Source organism: Bos javanicus, chromosome 17 (genome assembly GCF_032452875.1).
Source record: "Bos javanicus breed banteng chromosome 17, ARS-OSU_banteng_1.0, whole genome shotgun sequence".
Classification (NCBI taxonomy): Eukaryota; Metazoa; Chordata; class Mammalia; order Artiodactyla; family Bovidae; genus Bos; species Bos javanicus.
This window is the reverse complement of record NC_083884.1, coordinates 65,753,297-65,771,959: the sequence shown is the minus strand read 5'-3', so window position 1 is coordinate 65,771,959 and position 18,663 is coordinate 65,753,297. Positions and strand designations below refer to the sequence as shown.

Here is an 18,663-nt window from a genome sequence, read left to right as displayed (position 1 = left end):
CAACTCACTCACTCACTCAGTCATTCAACAAACGTTGGCAGAGGGCCAACTCTGTCCTGACAACACGGTGTTGAACAAATGAGTCATAAGCCCAATAATCTTGCAATTCCTGTTTGCTCCAGGGAGACGAGGGATCAGAAAACAAATAAATAGTAAGTGCAGACAGAGGCTAGAATAGTGAGGAATGAACCCGGTACCAGGGGACTGTGCAAATGAGAGGCGTGCCAAAGAGTGGAATCGCACCAGATGTCCATTGATCGACGCACAGATGACCCATGTGTGGTGTGCTGACATGAGAGCACGCTCAATCAGTTCAGTTCAGTCGCTCAGTCGTGTCCGACTCTTTGTAACCCCATGAATCCCAGCACGCCAGGCCTCCCTGTCCATCACCAACTCCCAGAGTTTACTTAAACTCATGTCCATCGAGTTGGTGATGCCATCCAACCATCTCATCCTCTGTGGGCCCCTTCTCCTCCTGCCCCCAATCCCTCCCAGCATCAGAGTCTTTTCCAATGAATTAACTCTTCACATGAGGTGGCCAAAGTATTGGAGTTTCAGCTTCAGCATCAGTCCTTCCAATGAACACCCAGGACTGATCTCTTTTAGGATGGACTGGTTGGATCTCCCTGCAGTCCAAGGGACTCTAAAGAGTCTTCTCCAACACCACAATTCAAAAGCATATTCGGTGCTCAGCTTTCTTCACAGTCCAACTCTCACATCCATACATGACCACTGGAAAAACCACAGCCTTGACTAGACGAACCTTTGTTGGCAAAGTAATGTCTCTGCTTTTTAATATGCTGTCTAGGTTGGTCATAACTTTCCTTCCAAGGAGTAAGCCTCTTTTAATTTCATGGCTGCAGTCAACATCTGCAGTGATTTTGGAGCCCAGAAAAATAAAGTCTGACACTGTTTCCACTGTTTCCCCGTCTATTTCCCATGAAGTGATGGGACTAGATGCCATGATCTTCGTTTTCTGAATGTTGAGCTTTAAGCCAATTTTTTCACTCTCCACTTTCACTTTCATCAAGAGGCTCTTTAGTTCCTCTTCACTTTCTGCCATAAGGGTGGTGTGTCTTCTGCATATCTGAGGTTATTGATATTTCTCCTGGCAATCTTGATTCCAGCTTGTGCTTCTTCCAGCCCAGCGTTTCTCATGATGTACTCTGCATAGAAGTTAAATAAGCAGGGTGACAATATACAGCCTTGACCTACTCCCTTTCCTATTTGAAACCAGTCTGTTGCTCCATGTCCAGTTCTAACTGTTGCTTTCTGACCTGCATATAGGTTTCTCAAGAGGCAGGTCAGTAGGTCTGGTATTCCCATCTCTTTCAGAATTTTCCACAGTTTATTGTGATCCACACAGTCAAAGGCTTTGGCATAGTCAATAAAGTAGAAATAGATGCTTTTCTGGAACTCTCTTGCTTTTTTGATGATTCAGCGGATGTTGGCAATTTGATCTCTGGTTCCTCTGCCTTTTCTAAAACCAGCTTGAACATCTGGAAGTTCACGGTTCACATATTGCTGAAGCCTGGCTTGGAGAATTTTGAGCATTACTTTGCTAGTGTGTGAGATGAGTGCAATTGTGCGGTAGTTTGAGCATTCTTTGGCATTGCCTTTCTTTGGGATTGGAATGAAAACTGACCTTTTCCAGTCCTGTGGCCACTGCTGAGTTTTCCAAATTTGCTGGCATATTGAGTGCAGCACTTTCACAGCATCATCTTTTAGGATCTGAAATAGCTCAACTGGGATTCCATCACCTCCACTAGCTTTGTTCATAGTGATGCTTCCTAAGGCCCACTTGACTTCACATTCCAGGATGTCTGGCTCTACGTGAGTGATCACACCATCGTGATTATCTGGGTCATGAAAATCTTTTTTGTACAGTTCTGTGTATTCTTGCCACCTGTTCTTAATATCTTCTGCTTCTGTTAGGTTGATACCATTTCTGTCCTATATTGAGCCCATCTTTGCATGAAATGTTCCCTTGGTATCTCTAATTTTCTGGAAGAGATCTCTAGTCTTTCCCATTCTGTTGTTTTCCTCTATTTCTTTGCATTGATCGCTGAGGAAGGCTTTCTTATCTCTCCTTGCTATTCTTTGGAACTCTGCATTCAAATGGGTATATCTTTCCTTTTCTCCCTTGCTTTTCGCTTCTCTTCTTTCCACAGCTATTTGTAAGGCCTCCTCAGACAGCCATTTTGCTTTTTTGCATTTCTTTTTCTTGGGGATGGTCTTGATACCTGTCTCCTGTACAATGTCACAAACCTCCGTCCATAGTTCATCAGGCACTCTGTCTATCAGATCTAGTCCCTTAAATCTATTTCTCACTTCCACTCTATAATCATAAGGTATTTGATTTCGGTCATACCTGAATGGTCTAGTGGGTTTTCCTACTTTCTTCAATTTAAGTCTGAATTTGGCAATAAGGAGTTCATGATCTGAGCCACAGTCAGCTCCAAGTCTTGTTTTTGCTGACTGTATACAGCTTCTCCATCTTTGGCTGCAAAGAACACAATCAAGCTGATTTTGGTGTTGCCCATCTGGTGATGTCCATGTGTAGAGTCTTCTCCTGTGTTGTTGGAAGAGGGTGTTTGCTATGACCAGTGCATTCTCTTGGCAAAACTCTATTAGCCTTTGCCCTGCTTCATTCTGTACTCCAAGGCCAAATTTGCCTATTACTCCAGGTGTTTCTTGACTTCCTAACTTTTGCATTCCAGTCCCCTATAATGAAAAGGACATCTTTTTCGGTGTTAGTTCTAAAAGGTCTTGTAAGTCTTCATAGAACCGTTCAGCTTCTTTACTGGTTGGGCCATAGGCTTGGATTACCATGATATCGAATGCTTTGCCTTGGAAATGAACAGAGATCATTCTGTCGTTTTTGAGATTGCATCCAAGTACTGCATTTCAGACTCTTCTGTTGACCATGATGGCTACTCCATTTCTTCTAAGGGATTCCTGCCCGCAGTAGTAGATATAATGGTCATCTGAGTTAAATTCACCCATTCCAGTCCATTTTAGGTCGCTGATTCCTAGAATGTCGACGTTCACTCTTGCCATCTCCTGTTTGACCACTTCCAATTTGCCTTGATTCATGGACCTAACATTCCAGGTTCCTATACAATATTGCTCTTTACAGCTTCTATCACCAGTCACATCCACAGCTGGGTATTGTTTTTGCTTTGGCTCCATCCCTTCATTCTTTCTGGAGTTATTTCTCCACTCATCTCCAGTAGCATACTGGGCACTTACCCAGCCGTAAAAGGGAATGCAGCACTGACGCAGGTGACGGCCTGGATGGACCTTGGAATCACTAGGCTGATTGAGGTAACACCAAGTCCCAGGGACAGACGGGGTGTGACTGCATTTATCTGAGATGGCTGGAATAGGCAACCCCTTTTTTTTTTCTTTTTTACATATAGTTGGGTCTTGCTTTTTAAAAATCCACTCTGACAAACTCTGCTATTTAGTTTGCAATTTTTTTACTTTTACATTTTTGGCCACATTGTGTGGCATGCAGGATCCTAGCTACCCAACCAGGGACTGAACCCACGGCCCCTGCACTGGGAGCTTGGAGTCTCATCCACTGGACCACCGTGTAAGTCCCCAGGCGATTTTTAGAGACAGGAAACAGAAAAGTGTTTGCCTAGGGAGAAGGCAATGGCACCCCACTCCAGTACTCTTGCCTGGAAAATCCCATGGGCAGAGGAGCCTGGTGGGCTGAAATCCATGGGGTCGATAAGAGTCGGACACGACTGAGCGACTTCACTTTCACTTTCACTTTTCACTTTCATGCATTGGAGAAGGAAATGGCAACCCACTCCAGTGTTCTTGCCTGGAGAATCCCAGGGACGGCAGAGCCTGGTCTATGGGGTCACACAGAGTCGGACACTACTGAAGTGACTTAGCATAACAGGGCTGGGGCGGCGGGTGGCGACGGGGGGTGTCAGGTAATAGGCAGGGCTTTCTTCTGGGGTGAGGAGCGCAGTAGAGGTGACCGTGGTGACAGCTGCACGTACTAAAGCCCACCGAGTTGTACCTTCAAAGGAGCGAGTTTCATGTCACGAATTACACCTCAGTAAAGTGCGCATGTGAGAGCTGGACTGTGAGGAAGGCTGAGCGCCCAAGAATTGATGCTTTTGAACTGTGGTGTTGGAGAAGACTCTTGAGAGTCCCTTGGACTGCAAGGACATCCAACCAGTCCATTCTGAAGGAGATCAGCCCTGGGTGTTCTTTGGAAGGAATGATGCTAAAGCTGAAACGCCAGTACTTTGGCCACCTCATGTGAAGAGCTGACTCACTGGAAAAGACTCTGATGCTGGGAGGGATTGGGGGCCGGAGGAGAAGGGGCCCAGAGAGGATGAGATGGCTGGATGGCATCACCGACTCCATGGACGTGAGTTTGAGTGAACTCCAGGAGTTGGTGATGGACAGGGAGGCCTGGCGTGCTGCAGTTCATGGGGTCGAAAAGAGTCGGACACGACTGAGCGACTGAACTGAAATGAACTAAAAGCTGTTATTAGTCGGACACGACTGAGTGAATGAACTGAACTGAACTGAAAGCTATTATTTTAAAGTAAGCCAAGTTCAACAAAAACATTAACTACGTATTAGTTCAAGTAGGTAAGGAATATGAGAAATTTCCAGGTTCTGAGAGAATGACTAGTGCTTTGGGAAACATCAAATTCATCCCTGAGATCCTTCCAGCTGCTCCCCCTCCCGGGTGCGTGATGTGGGCAAGTGGCTTCCCCTCTCTCTCTTCATCTCTCTCTCTGTGGGCCTCAGCTTTGCCATCTGGCAAATGGGAACGAGAACAGTTCCAGCCTCCAAGGGTCCCCGTGAGAACAAACTTGAGCACGATGCCCGGCACATCCTATGAGGTTTGACAAGTGGGATCAAAGAGGGGCTGGGGGACTGATCGCTAGGTGGCGCTGGTCTTCCCGGAGGGGTGATGAAAATCTACAATGGACTGCTGTGCGGATGCACACATTTGTGAGTATACCAGAAGCGCACGAAAACCCGCACGCTGAGGGCCTGCTAAGTGCCAAGCGCCGCATTGGGTGCTCCCTGCCTCTCAGAGCCTGCACTCTGCTGGGGGAGGAAGACACGAGGGGACAGGTGGACGCTGCATGTGACAACAGGTGTCTGGCTGTCCCATCAGGGAGGCCCCGCTGAGAGGTGACACAGAGCTGACAGAGGCCCCGAGAGGAGGGAAGCCAAGAGGGAATCCGGAGAACAAACTGGCCGAGCCAAGGCCCCGGGGTAGGAAGACGCCCACGTGCGTCGGGAACATTCCGGCAGCCAGCGTGGCTCGCGGGGGTGAGCGGAAGTCGTGTGGGCGGGCGGGGGTCACAGCACCTCAGTGCCCCTGGACTGGAGCCCGAGTGCGAGGGGGCTTCATCTTGTAGGAAGGGGTGTGAACCGGGCTTCTCCCCAGCGCGCAGGAGGTGTTCAGCAGACACTTCTAGAATGAAGCCCTTAGTCTGCCTGGGACCTGGACCACTAACTCCGACTCTGCAATTCACCACCTCCAACACTCACCACAGCCTGTGGCGGGCACCGAGTGGGCTTCGCCCCACTTTGCAGCTGGGGGAAGTAAAGCTCAGCGAGGTGACCACAGCCGGGGGCGGCAGCTTAACGAGGTGAGACTAGAGTCCAGGCCGAGCGGGGCCCGCTGTGGGTTCCCGAGGGCGCGTGCGTGTGTGCATATGTGTGTGCACACACACACACAGATGCCCTTGGGGGGGCACCCTGGAACTGGAAACCGTGTGGACCCAGCAACTCTGCCCGGGCGAAGGGGCCCCCGGTGCGTCTCTGGACCCAGCAACCCTGCCTGGGCGAGGGGGCCCCTGGTGCGTCTCTGGACCCAGCAACCCTGTCCGGGCGTGGAGGCCCCTGGTGCGTCTCAGTCGGCTCTACGGGTGAAGCGAGTAATTGTGACTCTTGGCAGTTGAAAGTGCATGTTCGTTAATCATTTACAGTCTCGCCAAAAATAAATGAGTCAAGATTATTCCAGTATGAGCATCATTCTCACGCAAGGGCACGTCAACAACATACCTTCTCAAGGAGGTGAAACAAAGAAATCAGATCACCCTCAGCCCTCCCGGCCCTCTGATTTCTCACCCTGTGTAAGGCGGCAGTGACAAGGAACGGGGTCCACACGTGGAAAAGGCTCAGCGGTAAAAAAAGAGAGAAGTACTGACACGTGCTGCACCACTGACAAAACCCTGAAGACATTATGTTAAATACAATAAGCCAGACACAGAAGGATACGTATTAATCCTAAATGGCTCCATTTATAAGAAGTACTCAGAAAGGGCAAATTCATAGACTGCTAAGTCGCTTCAGTCGTGTCCGACTCTGTGTGACCCCATAGACGGCAGCCCACCAGGCTCCCCCATCTCTGGGATTCTCCAGGCAAGAACACTGGAGTGGGTTGCCATTTCCTTCTCCAATGCATGAAAGTGAGAAGTGAAAGTGAAAGTGAAGTCGCTCAGTCGTGTCCGACTCTTCGAGACCACATGGACTGCAGCCTACCAGGCTCCTCTGTACATGGGATTTTCCAGGCAAGAGTTCTGGAGTAGGGTGCCATTGCCTTCTCCGAATTCATAGAGACAGAAAGTATTAAAGAACAGAGGTTGCCAGGGGCTGGGGGCTAGGGGCAAAGGGAGTTAGTGTTTAGTGGTGCACAGTTTCTGTCTGGGATGATGAGAAAATCTCTAAAGGCCGATGGTAGTGACGGTTACACACTGTGGATGCATTTAATGATACCGTATAGTATGCTTAAAAGTGGTTAAAATGGCAAATTTTCTGTTAAATATATTTAACCACTATATATATATATATATATATTTTTTTTTTTTTTAATGGTCTGACCCAAATGATTCAAACACCTCCTAACTGGTCTCCCAGCTTCCAGCTTACCCTCTCCAACCGCCCCCCTGTAATGGCCACTAGAGGGCGCCCCAAGCTGCATCTCTGACCTTCTACATCCCTGGTCATAACTTTCCTTGGCTCCTCCAAAGTGGGAAACACCAGTGCCCCTTATTTTAACCCTGAGGGTGCTTCTCAGCTGGGTCTTGTCCACATGCTCATGCCCATCACTCCCTAGGTAACGCCTGGAAGCTCCTGGAAAACCCCACGCTATCCCCACACCTGAGTATTAGCTGCAGGCGGGCAGGAACCACATCTTGGTTCACAGCTGCACCTGAAGGACGGAAAAGCATGTGGCACACAGTAGGTACTCAACCCATTTCTACCACTCAAGACATTCAGTGAGCGACGAAATCAACAAACGACCAGTTTGCTTCATCCTGGGTTTATAGTCTACGAATGGGAGCAATTTGAGGACAAGTTAACTTGTCCTGTAGAGCTCTGCATGTATTAAAAACTGGGTGGAGGATGGGTGGGTGGGTGCGTGGGTGAGAACATACATGGGTGGGAGGGTAGGTGAGTGGGCGGGTGGGTGGGTGGAGAGAGAGCTGGGTAATTGGATAAACACAAAATCTCCCCAATACAAAAATCTCAGGCACAACTGGTCATTTGCATTTTAAGACCTAGGAAACTAAGGCTTTCTGGTCTGGCTGGTTTTAATCCCGAAAAGAAACTTTAATCGGCTGAGATATAAATTACTCAGTTCTTCTCCAGCCCCTTCTCAGCAGTGAAAGACAAGATGCAATTAACAAATGAAACTAGCCACTTGCCAAGAGGACTCCTGGGCTTCCTGAGAGTCCAGCTTGCCAGCCAGTTCTTCACCACTCAGCTCCACCTCATGCCCTGAGGACTAGTCCATCGTCCGGACTCACCCAGGCAGAGGGGTCACTCTGCTGGGCCAGCTCCCACCCGACCAGTCCCTTCACCTCAGCCTCCCTTCCCTTCCCTCGCGCACAGCAGGCCCACGACGGGATGAACTCATCATCAGATGAGCCAACAAATGCGGACCGACGGGTTTGGGGACTGGAGAGAACATTCTTGAGGTTCCCAGGGGCCCGCCTGCCTGCCCATCACAGGGAACCCCCAGAGCTGGTGAATCTGTGCCTTCACAGTCATGGGAGGGGCATCCGGGGTGAACTGAGACTCAGGGTCATGGTCCGAGACTGAGTCAGTGTTTTACGATCCGCAAGTGCAGGCCAAAGGCTCACTTTACAAGGAAACGTGGGCGCGCCCACCCACCACCACCCCCAGAGAAGGGAAGGAGGAGATGGCACGGGACTCAGACCTGCCACCTAGACCCGAGGTCCTAAGGGTGCTCCTGGGGGAAGCAGGGGACCGGGGAGAACCCTGGCCGCAGAGTCAGAGCTCCAGCCCCAGCCCAGCCAGGCTGCGGGACCCTGGGTCGGACACCTTCCCCTCCCTTGCCGCGTTTCCTCAGCAGCCAACAGCTCCTGAGATTGGAGACAACTTCCTGCTCTATCAGTAGACATTCAAGAGAACATAGGGGAATAAAAACAGCTGGCAGCAAATCATAACTAACAACACAGCAACAGCAGGTACATCTATCAGGCAGTTCCTTCTCCACCAGGCGCTGTGCTAAGCACTTTATAAGCACCAGCTCGTTTCAGCCCTGTCCTCCTACCACGATGTCACAGAGTACTGAGACGGTCAGCAGCTGATTAGGAGTCTGGACTCCAGACTCAGACCTTGGCAGAGGCACTTACTAGCTCTGAACCTCAGTTTTCCCACCTGCAAAATGGGGATAAACTAGTGTCTAAGCCCCACAGTAAGCACCATGGTGGGTATTGTCATTTCTGTGATTCACCACTTTACAGAGGAGGAAAAAAGAGCCTTGGAATGGTAAATTCTCTGAAGCGGCTGGCAGGGACCAGTCTGACCTCATGCTCAGGGTCTGACGAGTCAGGGGTGGGTGGGGCTCTGTAGATCAGCAGGGCATCAGCCCTGGTGTGACCAGGCACCCTTTGGATGGTGGCCAACCCTGTACAGGACAAATGTCACATTCTCAGCTCAGGGGCTTGGTCGGGTGTCTTGTTTTCTCATGAGCGAATGTCCCGAGCACCGCAGGCTCAAGAGGTGAGAGGGGCTGGCAGGCTGGCCTGGGCCACAAGCACAGTGCCAAAGCAGAAAGGGTCTGAGGCCAAGGCTGGAGGCGAAATAGGCCCAGTGTCCATTCCAGCTGCCCCCGCTTTCTGACTGTGGCCGGAGGCAAGTGGTTTAACCTCTCTGAGCCTCAGTTTCCTCCTCTGCAAAATGGGATTCATATTCCCTAACAAGAGAGGGGGACTGGGGATTGACAAGGCTTGGGGCACAGGCTCAAAAAAGGGAGATGGACCTGAATCTCAACTGGAAACCAACAGAACAGAGTCATCAATCAAAAGTGACGGAGGTAATAGCAGACGGCGTTTATCCACTAGTGAGAGGCTCTCCAAATACCCCATGGGGTGCAAAACACAGGTCTAACCATCTCCGACCTCCAGAGTGGCAGGGCAGCCATCCGGGCCAAGGGGGGCTCAGGGACCCCAGGCGTCATCTGCAGGGTCGCCCTGGCCCCCTCCTCTGGGGGCCTCAACTTCCCTGTTCATAACGAGAGAGTTGGCCCAGGTGAGGAAGAGGGGGAGGAGGGGAGGAGGGAGAGTGAAAAGGAGGAAGAAGGGCAAAGGCCGTGGAGGAGAAGGAACAGCCATCCCTGCCGCCAAGGCGTGAAGTGGGAGTTTACTCTTCTGAGCGCAGAGCGACTTCACGTCCTGCCCACAAACTACTCTTGAGGCCACTTAGGGCCATCCTCATTTTACAGAAGCAAAAACAGGCTCACTGGGATCCATCAAGTCACCTGCCTAAGGTCAGAGAGTGTCAAAGCCAGAACTTGAACCCACTTCTTCCAGCCTCCAGAGCCCCAGCGCCCCAGTGCTGAAGGCCCCCTAGTCAGGATTTTGGAGGCATAAGAAAGCGAGGGCACCACCACCGCCTACTGGTGATCACTCCCCAGAACTGCAGGCGTCAGTCCCAAAAGCCGTGAACCAGCTCTGTCTGGTTCAGGCTCAGTACCCAGACCCAGACGCCTCCAGGGTAGAGGTGATCAAACAGACTGCAATGGGGCAGAGGCCTCTGGGGCCAGAGGGAGGGAGCCAAGGCGAGCCACCCAAGGACTCCACGGAGAAAGAAGGGCCAGCAAGCAGAGCCTGGGACCGGGATGCTGTTCCCTCCATAACCTTTGCCTTCTCTCTCCCTCTCTCTCACACACACACACACACACACACAATCAGATAAGTTGAGTCAGTGCCTGAGAGGGAGTGGAGACAAAGGTGAAAAAGGAATCAGCAGCAGAGATCTGGACACTTGTGAATCTTGTGGGGCTTCTCAGCCAAGGTCTGAGTCCCTTCACGGGCAGTCACCCCCAGCGTCACTGTCAGCTCTTGGCGAGAATGCTGCCAGGGGCAGCATCTTCACCCCATTTTACAGAGGAGGAGACAGAGGTTCAGAGAAGTGAAGTTTCTTGCCGGTGGTCATAAAGCTAGAAGGAACGGACCTCAGATGTCAATACTGCCAGATCCCACGTCTCTGAGACGGGGGACCAGGCACAGATGACCACTGAAATGCACGGAGTCCTGCAACTCAGAATGACCTTGGGCGTGGAACTGGTGTTGTTCATTTAAAAAGACTTATCTCAGATGTCCCCAGGCAGGGCCCAAGGCCTGGGAGGGACTTTAGGAGGAATGGAAGAGCTCAGCACATCTCCAGGGATCATGGAACAAAGGTGAAAAAAAAAAAAAAAAAAAAACAGAAAAGAAAATCACGGAAAATCACAAGTGGTGAAGCCCTGGAACGCAGCTGGGGACACTGAGGCTTGGGCAGAAGGGGGCTTCCCTGGGGTCCTGCTGCCTCATTTACCTGCCTCCTTTCACAAGTTAGGAATCAGGCTGAGAGGGAAGAAGTGCTGGCTAAGGAGGGAGCTCACTGACAGCCAAAAGGACACACAAAATAATCATCATGATAATGGTAACGTAACAGTTAGTGAAGTGTTTCCTGTGTACCTAGGACCAAGCCAAACACTTCTCAGGGTATCTGAGTCCCACATTAGCCCATAAAGTAGATGCTATTATTATACCCATTTTACAGATGAGGAAACTGAGGTCAGACGCCCAGCTCCATGCAGAGCCAGGATGTGAATGAACCCAGGCAATCCAGCTGCAGAACCAGCCCGATGCTGTTGTCCTCCCGTCGTTACCACACCACCGGTTACTGTCTGAATTACGACGCGCTGGGCCCTACACAATTTCACTCCATCCTCCCAACAGCGCAGAAGAGACAGGAATCACAGTTTTCCCAGTGACCAAACTGAGGTGCAGAAGAATTAAGCGAGTTGTTCAAAGAAGCAGAGATGGTGCCGGGATGTGAATCCAGGGCTCTCGAGACTCCAGGGCCTGTTCTCCTAACTTCACGGTGCCAGATACCAGGGGCTGCCCCTCCACAGTGGGGCAGAAACCCACCAGAGGGAAGCTTCCCCGGCAGAGCCGCCAAACACCGTCTCATGTCATGACACGAGCCACAGTCCAGCCAGGCCACAGCAGGATCCCGGATGGTCACCGGCCCGCCCTCGCCCCCCTCAGGCCCTGGGACCAGCCTGGGACATTCCCAGCAGCGTCCGCTCCGGCCACGCCGGCATTACTCACCACGAAGGGCCCGCTCCTCCTGTCCTTGCAGAAGCTGTGGCTCCTCCGGGGGCCCACGGTTGCGGGGCTCACCTGCCGGAGCGGAGGCTCATTATCCGGGAGGGCACGCTCCCTCCCCAGGTCCCTCGGTGACACCTGAGACGCAGGAAACACAAGAAGAGGAAACTTGACTGGGGCTTCCCCTTTGGCAGGAAGAATATGTCACACTGAGAGGGGCCATGCTGCACCTCAAAGGGCGAAGGGCAAGGGTGCCCGATGCCCACCTCTGCTCACCCCTGCCCCACATCCATGGTGGGTGGTCCACCTCAAATGATGGTGGCTGGGGGGGGGTCACATATAGGATCAGCAGGTCTAGGTTCAGCCCAGCCTCAGCCACTTCATAACTGTGTGACCTCGGGTGAGTGCCTTAACTCCTCTGAGCCTTGACCATGTGAGGAAAGATCCGTAACACTAGTCCTCAGCTTCTGGGTTCAGGGCTGAACCAACAGAGGACCAGCGCGGGGAAAGGGTGTGAACTCGGAGCTGCCACCAGGGGGCGGACGTGCGTGAGACCTGGGAGCCTCCCCGGTCCCTGCCATCCCCCCGCCCCGCATGTGAGGAGCCCTCTGTGAATGTCAGCCACTGGTAACTTCTGGTGGCCTCGTTACAGACATCTTTCCATGTACCCGAACGCGCGTGCACATGTGCGCAGATACAGAGAGAACCAGTACACGAATACGATGGAGGAGGTGCGCTGGTGTGAACCTTGTTATTTTTATATAAAGGGGACACAGTCACAGGCCAGTAAACATGGGACTCTGGAGGGTGCATCTTACGGGCCTCACACTGTCCCTGCGCCGACAAGAAAAGAAAGGCCCAGAGAGGGGAAAGTGAAAAGAAAGTGAAGTCGCTCTGTCGTGTCCGACTCTTTGCGACCCCTTGGACTGTAGCCCACCAGGCTCCTCCGTCCGTGAGATTTTCCAGGCAAGGGTACTGGAGTGGGTTGCCATTTCCTTCTCCAGGGGATCTTCCCGACCCAGGGGAGGCATCTGCTTAAGAACACACAGCATGAGCAAAGGGCAAGGCTGACCCCTTGCCTCACAGCCTCTTCTGTGATGTCTTATGAGACCCTCTGGTTCTCCTCTGACCTCAAGGGCTGTTCCTTCCCCAACTCTGTGCATCTCAGAGGGACGTGTCAAGACGTGACCCAGGCCAGCCACACGGCCCGCTCACCCACTTCTCGTCATGCCCCGTGGCTTCAATAAATCCCATCTGGACTCTGTGTCTCCATGCTGGGACTCCGGGCTTGCAGATCCCACAGCCCGCTGACCATGTCTACTCACTGCCCATGCTGGTCTGAGACCTCACGTGCCCAAAACAGGCCCCTAGATTCCCCCCTCCAATCGCGCGTCTTCACTTTGCTGGTCACTGGCTGGGCAGGCCAAGACCCTCCGGCCGTCCTCTATCTACCTCTCCGTCCGATTGACTCTGCCTTCAAAACATGCTGCCAGCCCCACATCACATACCATCGAAGTCAACTCAAAATAGATCAAAGACCTAAATGTCAGAGCCAGAAAGAGGAAACTCTTAGAAGAAAATACACACTTGTATCTTCTTCACCTTCGTGGATTAAGCAAGGGTTTCTTAGATAGAACACCAGAAGCTCAAGCACTGAAAGCAAAATAAATTGGACTACATCAAAATGAAAAGCCCTTTGGTGCCTCAAAGTGCACTGTTAAGAAAGTGAAAAAAATGAACTAAAGTGAAAAGACAACCCACAAAATGGGAGAACATTCCTGCAAACCGTTATGTCTGATAAGGCACCTGTATCCAGAAAGTACAAAGATTAATTACAACTCGATAATAAAACGACAAATGGTCTTAAAAATAGACAAAGGGTCTGAATGGACATGACTCCGACAAGGCACACAAGTGGCCAATAAGTACGTTAAAGGATGCTCCAACAGGAAATGCAAATCAAAACCACAATGATCACTGTGCAATATATACAAATACTGAATCACTATATTGCACCCCTGAAACTACTATAACGTTACAAGTCAATTATATCTCAGTTAAAAAAAAGAAAAAAACCACCGTGAGATACCACTTCATACCCACCAAGATGGCTAGAATCAAAAAGATGGATGATAACAAATGTCAGTTGGGATGCAGAAAAATTAGAACCCTCACACACTGCTGGTGTGAATGTAAAACGGTGCGGCTGCTTCGGAAAACAGTCTGGCAGCCGCTCAAAGGAAGAAACTGGAGGTATTACCAGTGACCCAGCAATGCCTCTCCCAGGGAGACAGCCAAAGATATGAAAGCATATGTCCACACAAAAACTCGTCCATAAACGTCCATAGCCGCTTTCTCCATGACAGTCAAAGAGCTGGAACAACCCAGATATGCCTAATGCTGATAAATGGATAGATAAAACGGGGTGCATCTATGCTGCAGAATATTATTCAGCCGTGAAAAGTACCGATATATGCCACAAAACGGATGGCCCTTGAAAACTCTATGCCAAGTGAAAGAGGTGAGTAATAAATGACCACTCTGTGTGATCTGTCCAGAAGAGGCAAATCTATAGACAGAAGGTAGGTGAACGGCTAATCGGGACTGGAGAGTGTTAGGAGAGCAGGCAGTGACTGGTCAGTGTATACAGGGCTTTCTAAGGGGTGATGAAGATACTTAAAACGGAATGTGATGATGGTTGCAGAGCTCTGTGGATATACTAAAAGCCGTTAAATTAACTGTACACTTTAAATGGGTGAACAGGGACTTCCCTGGGGGTCCAGTGGCTAAGACTCTGAGCTCCTAAAGCAGGGGGCCTAGGTTTGATCCCTGGTCAGGGAACTAGATCCCACATGCCAAAACTAAGATCCAGCACAGTCAGATAAGCAAATAATAAATGTTAAATAAATAAATGAGTGAGTTCTTGCATGGGCCATGAAAATTCTACATCAGTAAAGCAGCTACCTTGGAGAAGGAAATGGCAACCCACTCCCATACTCTTGCCTGGAAAATCCCATGGACAGAGGAGCCTGGTAGGCTACAGTCCATGGGTTGCAAAGAGTTGGGCAGGACTGAGCAACTAAACTTTCACTTTCAAAGCTGCTACCCAGCTTCCTTGGTGGCTCAATGGTTAAAAAAAAAAAAAAAAAAAAAATCCACCTGCCAATGCAGGAGACCTGGGCTCAATCCTTGGGATGGGAAGATACCCAGGAGAAAGAAATGGCAACCCACTCCAGTATTCCTGCCTGGGAAACCCCATGGACAGAGGAGCCTGGCAGGCGGACAGGACTTAGCCACTAGACAACAATAACAAAGTTGCTACCATCCCCCCAAAAAGAAGCTGCTAACCCCTCCACGGCCACCACCTGGTACAAGCCCTGTCACCTGCCTGAGGCCCTGGCAGCCTCCTCACAGGCCTCCCTGCCTCCACCCTGACCCAGAGAGCAGTCGGGGGGTCTCTCTGAGACACAGACGGTGGCAGCAGCGCTCAGAACCCTTTGGTGGCTCCCCTGCGCTCTGGCCCCTCCTTGCCTCTCCAGCTCTGCTCTGGCCAGCACCCCCGGGGCCCACTGGGGTGTCCCCAGCATCCACAGGACCCATCATCCCCACGCTGGGGTGTCTCCACTTGCCGCTCCTGCCTCCTCGCTGCAGACCCTGGCCTGCCTGGGGCTCCACCATCACTCCCACAGCACCTGTCAGGTCACTCCCTTAGAAGAAGGGGGTGCCGGGGAGGTTACTCTGTCTCCCCAGGACTTACCACTCTCTGAGTGATCCCACCTCCTTGCTCGGCTTGCCCGTCTGAACCGGTGCTGTCCACTGGAACATTCTGTGACCGTGATGACGTTCTCCATCTGGTCTGCCCAGGGTGACAGCCGTTTCTCAGTGTGACTGAGAAACTGCATCTGGGTCTTAGTTTTAACTAACTTACGCTGAGAGAACCCCACATGGCTAGTGCCTGCCGACGGACAGCACAGGCTGAATCGGTGGACTGGGTCCTCCTGGCATCCCTGGTGCCCAGAACAGCCAGAGGCGACTCAGCACGCACATACCTGAAACTAGTCTTTCTTGAAATGAAATAAACCATTTGATGAAAGGAGATACTATAACTGGGCCTGGGACAAAGTTTTGATAAATGTTAAGTGAAAAGAAGAAAGAAAGAGGGAGCGAGGGAAAGAGAGGAAAGGAAGAATCACCTTAATCGCAATCACACCCCATGGCGGGGCCCATGAGCAGAACTGGCTGTCAATCAAGAAATCGTCATCCCAGGAAGCAAACATGTGCCTCAAGATGCTCCGTGGGGCCCTAGAACTCAAATCAACCCAAAGGTACATCTGCGAGAGCCTTGATGAAAAAGCCTGGGCTCAGTCGCATAACAAACTGCTTTGCAGCCATTAAAAATATTAAGGTGATGATGGACGCACTGTTTCTCACTGTTGGAATTTTTAAAAGCACGCTACCTGAGTATATATGAAAAAACACTAACTCAAAAAGACACCTGCGCCCCAATATTTCTAGCAGCACCATTTATAACTGCAAAGGTATGGAAGCAACCTAAGTGCCCATCAACAGATGGGTGGGTAAAGATGAGGTACATCTATGTGTGTACACACACACGCACACACACAGGGACTATTGCTCGGCCATTAAAGAGAATGAAACGTTGCCATTTATAGCAGCGAGGATGGACCTGAAGGGTGTCATGCTTAGCGAAGTAAGTCCGACAGAGAAGACACATACTCTATGATGTCACTTGTGTGTGGGATCTAAGAAATACAACCAACCAGTGAGTATAACCCCAAAGAGGGAAACTCACAGATCCAGAGAAAAGTGGTGCTTGCCAGTGGGGCGGCAGCGGGGGCGGGCACCATGAGGGTAGGGGAAGGGGAGGCACAAGCTGTTGGGCATAGGACAGACTCAACTGGGTATTGGACAACACGGGGAACACAGCCAATATTCTGTTATAACTGCAAGCCGACGGTAATCTTTAAAAAATTGTACAAAGCATTAAAAAAATTTTTTAAATGCACGGGGAAAGAACTGAACAAGTTGTGAGACTTTCTGTAGAATGCTGCCTTGTTTCCGTACGACAGGCTGCGCTGACCGATCTGTGCTGGGACCAGGGTCCCTCAGCCTGGAAACTACGTCGAACGTAGGGCAGCAGGGCAGCAGGATTCTCTGAGCTGGGAGCCGTCCTGTGCATTGTAGGAGGTGGTGGAGCTTCCCTGGTCTCTACCCACTGAGATGCCCGGAGCAAACTCTCCTCTGGTTGTGACAACAAAAAATGCCTGAAACTTTGCCAAACATGCCCTGGGAGCCAAGCTGTCCAAACGGCTGAGAACCACCAACAGGGCTGGAGGGGTGGGTCCAGAGCACCAAACTCCTCACTTGGGGGAGCTTTCCATCCCAAACCTTATGTTTCCATGACGTTTAAAATCTTGCCCAAGCATTCACTATCCTTGCAAGAAGAAACATACAATTATAAAATCAATGCATATATTGATTTATAAGCCACTCTGGAGCGTCGGAAAGTCTCCAAGGAGATTAAGAATCCTAGCTGTGTCTGCATCTGGGGGAACTGGAAAGGAAAGGGGGGTTCGAGGGGGGACACGCTTTTACACACATTATACGCTGGTGTGCTTGTGTGTGCTCAGTCGTGTCCGACTCTTTGTGACCCCATGGGCTGTAGTCCGCCAGGTTCCTCTCTGTCTGTCTATGGCATTTCCCAGGCAAGAACACCGGAGTGGGTTGCCATTTCCTCCTCTAAGGGATCTTCCTGACCCAGGGATCAAACCTGGGCCCCCTGCATTGCAGGCAGATTCTCTACCACTGAGCCACTTGGGTTTGAATCTTCAACAGCCAATATTTTGCCCTTCAGTATTACCCTTATTTATGTTTTAAATGTCAAGAACCCAAGATCCTCGGGCAGGAGAGAAGAGAAACGGGGAGCTGCTCCAAGGCTTCCCAGTCCCCGTGGTGAGAAAACAGATCCCCTGACAACAAGCGCTCCTGGGGCCCTGGCACCCCGGGCGGGCGTCCAAGGCTGGGCTGGGGGCCACTCCGTGAGGCCCCTGAGCCGGGGCTGGCACACAGATGAAGTGTCGCGTTTCCACGGCCTCTTCCCTCTTGCGGGCTCCCACAACAGCTTGGACGGGGTTGGGGGTGAAACCCTCAGCGCATCTGCGGGGCCCTCGGCCCACCCGCCCATGCTGGATGCCTTATCTCCTCCCCGCCTAGTGCAGTGCCTCAAGGAAGGAATCCCTGTTGACTCCTAACTCTGGAGGGGGAAACTGAGGCTGGGGGAAGCCAGCACCTGCTCTGCACACAGCGGAGCCCGTGACTGGCAGAGCGGAGATTCCAACACAAGACCGAATGTGGTCCCTGAAAGAGACGTGGGTTCAAAGCCACTCTGAACCTCAGGTGAATTCTCCTATCACCTAATTTCCACAACCTCCCTTTTCTAGGTTGGAATGGCGGCGGGGGGGGGGGGGGTGACCTGGAGGGGCCCTAAGTCAGTTTCCACACTGGCCACAGAGCAGACTGTTTTTTTTCTCACCTCTGGACCTCTGCCCACACTGTGCTCCTACCGAGGATGCTCTCACCTCCCATGTATGTCTGACCTCTGCACAGAGATCAAAAGCTTCCCGAGAGCAGACTCCATGCCTCAGATTTCTTCCCCACCTCCGTGATCCCAAGGGCTCGGGTATCAGGTCAGACCTGGGTGCAAACACCAGCTGTGCTGCGCTGGTGCTGTGTGATGTGGGGTAAGTTACTGAACTTCTCTGAGCCTGTGTTTGCTTCTCCTCTTCTGAACAAGATGATCACACCTGCAGCAAACGCTATGGGCGCCCTGCCCGACACTCAAATACGCGCCAGTGTCGCGTGAGGATTTTCCTCTCCGCATCTGGGCATGGCACCAGAAATCTGAATGTTAACAGCCCCAGACGCAGCCTCAGGCGAGGACAGAGGGAAATGTGGAAACAAATGCCCCAGGTCCCCTGACCCCTGGACAGGATCGCTCAGAGGCGACCTGTGCAGTTCCCAC

At 51.4% G+C, this 18,663-nt stretch overlaps 1 protein-coding gene across 7 annotated transcripts in view; it reads right to left on the bottom strand.

Moving 5' to 3' along the window:
* Positions 1 to 18,663, bottom strand: part of KIAA1671 (KIAA1671 ortholog) — a 185,632-nt gene that overhangs the window by 105,148 nt on the left and 61,821 nt on the right. For 6 of the 7 annotated variants that reach the window (XM_061385170.1, XM_061385171.1, XM_061385174.1 and 3 more), the window contains one exon: positions 11,625 to 11,759. The exons of the other annotated variant lie outside the window; for it this stretch is intronic. In XM_061385170.1, coding sequence (XP_061241154.1) covers positions 11,625 to 11,759 — 135 coding nt within the window. The remainder of the gene's footprint in view (positions 1 to 11,624; positions 11,760 to 18,663) is intronic. 7 annotated transcript variants of the gene reach the window in all.